Genomic DNA, 4,709 nt, shown 5'->3' with positions numbered 1-4,709 from the left:
TACTATTAATAGCCTTCAACAATTCTGCCTTTAGCCCTACAATCTGCTCTTTAGCATTTAGTGCTGCACTGTACCATCTACCTAAACTCATGTCACTTCTCCTTCCATTATGAAATTTTCCTGCACAATTATTAGACTTCTATATTTGTTAGATTTAACCTTCATCCTTGCCCATCTAAGATTATCATTTATCTTCCCTAGCAACCACCAGGTACACAGCACAGTAGTTGTCAGCATTGTCATTTCTTCCATGTATGCCCTAACCTGAGGTAACCAGAAGCCATCGTGTAGCCTCTCCCACCTACAACCCACTTCAGGGCTCTTAATATTACCTCCATCTCCACTCTAAACAGTAACGTGAAATGATACAACCAGCCATCATGCCCATTTCCAATCTCAGCCAGGATGTAACTAACTCTGCTGTATTAGAACAGAACTGAGTATCCTAAAAATATGCTTTACCAGTAGTAATTTTATCTGGAACCTGTAAGAATCCACACATTTTCCATAAGAGCTGAACCATAAGAACCATAAGAGCATAACCATAAGAGCAGTTCCATAAGAACTGAACCAAATGTGTTAGCTATATATAGGAAAACCACATGTAGGTGCCTATCCTATTGTTTTGCTGCCTGAATCAGATGCCAGATTATACTACTATTCTCCAAACAACCTGCAAATCCAGAAATGCCTGATACTGACATATCACTTTATTTGTCTTCAAGTATGCTGCCAGTGTCCAGACTGTCACACTAATTTCAACGTTACCATCCATATTAAGAAGACTTATAGGCTGAAAATATTCTATAACCATGGAATCCTTTTCTTTTGGAATAAGGATACCTCCTTCTCTTCTCCACGCTTGTGGAATAATCCCTTTCTTCCAGATTATGACCATCAACGTCCACAAAAACTTCAAGACCTCAGGTCCCTTTTTAAATACCTGATACGGAGCTCCATTAGGTCCTTGTGCAGAAACTGCCTTTTCATGACGCATCACATCTTGAACCTCCCTCCACTTTGGTGGGCTAACATCCATTTACTACTCTATTTATCCCCTGATTGGAATATGTAGTGGCAACTCCATCTCCTTTTCCTTATTGTTATCTGTATAAACACCCTCAAAATACTCCTCTGATGAACTTTTTCCAGCTTTTCAGATCACTTATTCTCCTCACTAAATAAGATCTTCACATAATTGAAAGAGTTCCTAAAGAAGGCTGCACTAACACATTCCTCTCTTTCTGTAGTTTATTAATACCTTCTTTCCTCTTCAGTACATGCCTTCATTGCTTTCTAAGAGACCTTAATTCCTGAATTCCTGACTGTTTCTACATGTCATCTTGACTACAATATACATTGTCCCTTTTCTTTTTCCTGTAACATACCAAATCCTGCCATTCCATATTCATAAATAACCTTTATAAATACATTTTACTTACCTACTCATGATCACAGCATATATGAGAACCCTTTACAATCATCTGCACTTAAACATGAAGGTTTCAAAAAATGTGTCCATTCATCACATAATCAAATATTGTATACAGTCAGTATGCCTGCTATGGCCTTCATGGTAGAACTACTCATTTTTTAAATACTCTGAAATCTGAAATACTGTATAGATCCATATACACTAATATAAGTGAACTATTGGTAGACATGGTTGGGGTTTATTTTGTTATATAATTATCAATTTCAATTGCATCAATTTAAATTGGTCAAAATGATCATCTTGGTAATTCTACTGTTAAACAAACAAGGCCATTAATTTGAAAAGTATGTTGAATCCAGAATTTAAAAGAGTTATCAGTTACTACAAGTAATCTCCACCAAACAAGTTTTGAATCTGGTGATCAGTTCTGTTCCCATGTTAGGAGGTACTGTAACCTGTATTCCTCTATACAAACTTCTTTCAGCAATGTATAGGTTTGGGATAGTAATGTATATTTTTATTTTGGGATAGTTGCCTAGGATTTAAGTGGTTCAGATGAGACGACAGCAATAAAATGGGATTATGGTCAGGGATTATGGTATGGTTGAGTGAGCCATTCCAGATATGATATGTTGTTTGAGATGTTTTCTGTTTGAGCTATGCTACTGTTTATTTACTCATCAGTGTTTGAATCATGTTGCAGTAGCTAACAGGTAATGCTGACCTACAGGAATGAGTTCAGCCTGTACACCACACTCAAATTTTAGAAAAACATTTAAAATGCTTTGTAATTAGAATACTATATTGTATGGATTACCTGACATGATTGTTTTCATGGGTTACAATATCTAAAACAATTACATTTACACTTAAGGCATTTAGCAGACGCTCTTATCCAGAGCGACTTACAAAAGTACTTTGTCAATATCTCATAGAATACATCCTAGCCAGTACAGTAGGTTAGAGTGCAATATATCAATGAACTAGAACACTGCTGAAATACAGGGATCAATGATGATGCCCAGAAGTGCAAAATAAATAAGCTCTCTCAAACAACGATAGGTGCAACAAAGGTGTTAGTCAAGCTGTTAGTCAAAATCAGTGTAAAACAAATGACTATTGATTTGCATGTTAAACATGTTAATACATTAATACCCTGTGTTAAATTTAACCAAATTAATTGAGCTGAAGGTTCCATGTGACAGCACTATAGAACAACTTTTTAAAATATTTTCTTTGCCTCATTTTGACTCACCTCTTTACTATAGCAGCACTGCAATACACCATCTGTAATATGAAACCACAACATAGCATTTCCTCAAAACTATTGGACCAATCAAATGAGCTCACAACTTCTATAAGCTTAAAACATCCATTCACATAACACAAAGCCTATTTTGCGGTTGAACAGACAAGGTATTGAGTCACTAGATTTTACTATCTAAACAATAGAAATGCTTAGTATTTTTTTCACTCTTTGCCTCTTCATAACTGGTAAGTCATATTTTGAATAACCAATATGTTTATGCTACAGTATCGGGTGCATATAAGTAACATGCATTCTAGGCAATAAACACTTTTTTTTTTACTCTCCAGTTAAAACCTCTACAATCACGGAGCTTCAGGTACAAACAGTTAGGCAGGGACATAGCATGGCAATTAAATGTGACCAAAACAAGGTCAAAGATAGCAAAAGTATTTTAATTTGGTATAAGATGAGTTTAGGAAAGTTGCCTCAGCAGGTTGTGAGAACAACTGAAGATGGCACAAAACACAGATTTGCTCCAGCATTTGACAATGACCACTTCAATGTTTCTCTAAGTGAAGAAATGTTTGACCTCATTATTAATGAAGTCTCAGAAGATGACATTGGAACATATTTCTGTGGAACAGTGACGGCAAATCTTGTAAAGTTTGCATCTGGGACCCTTCTGCTATTTCAAGGTATCTGTGTGCACAAGTTTACTGTTCTGCTTCTTTTTTTTCTTTGGCCTGATTCATGGTTCTCTCTCATTACATGCTGTTTTTTTTTTCAAGCTGAAAAGATCAAGTGGCAGCTTCAGACTGAAATGGTTTTCAAGAACAGAGAATATTCTACAGTCCAGTGTTCACTACATGCTGTTAATGAGAGTTGCACAGAAGAACACAGTGTCTACTGGTTCAGACATGGCTCAAACAAATCTCACCCAAGAATTATTTACAGTCATGGCAACAGGAGTGATCAGTGTAAGACAGACTCTAATGCTGGATCTCTTACACGGACTTGTGTCTACAACCTTCCTAGGAGTTACACCAGACATTCTGATGGTGGAACTTATTACTGTGCTGTGGCTGCATGTGGGGAATTACTCTTTGGAAATGGAACTAAAGTTGATGTTGAAGGTAAAACCACTAACAAAATAATGATTCTTTTTTTTGTATTACATTTTAACTGTATATTTGTGTATTATTTATATATATATATATATATATATATAATGAATGGGAAAAATAGACCATTGTCTATGAATGAATTTGCTTTTAACCTATTGCTTTTAATAATTTCAGAAAATACCAGATGGATTGTTACTTTTTTGACAATATGTTTTGTGATGTCTGTTATTATCATCTTGGTTCTGGGTGGACTGCTATGCAAGAACCAACAGCAACGTTAGTTAAATTACATTGTATTTAAAGTTTAGTCTATAATACTGGAGTCATTTTAAATTTTAACTTAATATTTTCACAAATTTTTGAACATCATTACTTTTTTCCCTTGAAAGGTTCAAGACAAGGTCAAGGTCACTCAAGACACACAAGTAAGGTAAAAAAACAAACAAAAAAAGAATTAAACATTTTCCTGCACCTAAAAGTAGACTTAATTAAAAAAAACTCCAAAGCTAACTACTATACTTCTGTTCTCTGCATAGTTTATAACACATTTTTGTTCTCTGTCAGGTTGAAGACACAGATGGCTTGAACTATGCAGCTTTGAGATTTGCTCAGAAACTTTCTACCTCTGGAATATCCACAGTTATGAACAATTCAGATGTTTATGCTCAGGTCAAAATACAATAGCTAATTGAAATGAGTACATTTTTATTTTCTGTTTAATGCTATATTAGTCTCTCTATTTACATGCAACATGACAGCCATGAATTGGCAAGAAAACTGAATTCCCATTGATTCTAGACTTGTTTCAAATACAACTCAGATGAGCCAGACAAAGTCCTGTGTTGACAGTGTGATAAACATTTGAGGTAACAAAGCATGATTATTTAAGGTCATTAAATCA

At 35.1% G+C, this 4,709-nt stretch overlaps 1 protein-coding gene across 1 annotated transcript; it reads left to right on the top strand.

The window, feature by feature from the left end:
- Window positions 1-2,840: 2,840 nt before the first annotated feature.
- LOC113569089 lies at window positions 2,841-4,709 on the top strand. Its single transcript, XM_035536695.1, has 6 exons — window positions 2,841-2,929; window positions 3,032-3,379; window positions 3,473-3,817; window positions 3,983-4,084; window positions 4,198-4,238; window positions 4,373-4,709. The coding sequence occupies exons 1-6, from the start codon at window positions 2,890-2,892 to the stop codon at window positions 4,490-4,492; spliced, it is 996 nt and encodes a 331-aa protein (XP_035392588.1). The 5' UTR covers window positions 2,841-2,889; the 3' UTR covers window positions 4,493-4,709.

This window comes from Electrophorus electricus, chromosome 19 (assembly GCF_013358815.1).
Source record: "Electrophorus electricus isolate fEleEle1 chromosome 19, fEleEle1.pri, whole genome shotgun sequence".
Taxonomy (NCBI): Eukaryota; Metazoa; Chordata; class Actinopteri; order Gymnotiformes; family Gymnotidae; genus Electrophorus; species Electrophorus electricus.
The sequence above is the reverse complement of the archived record's forward strand: the minus strand, read 5'-3'. Positions and strand labels throughout refer to the sequence as shown.

What these genes read in the sequence shown, in the direction of transcription:
- LOC113569089 (XM_035536695.1), top strand. Translation starts at nt 2,890, where the DNA reads ATGCTTAGTATTTTTTTCACTCTTTGCCTCTTCATAACTG. An exon ending in AACTAAAGTTGATGTTGAAG is followed by an intron (nt 3,818 to 3,982) that starts GTAAAACCACTA and finishes TAATAATTTCAG; the next exon opens with AAAATACCAGATGGATTGTT. An exon ending in ACTCAAGACACACAAGTAAG is followed by an intron (nt 4,239 to 4,372) that starts GTAAAAAAACAA and finishes GTTCTCTGTCAG; the next exon opens with GTTGAAGACACAGATGGCTT.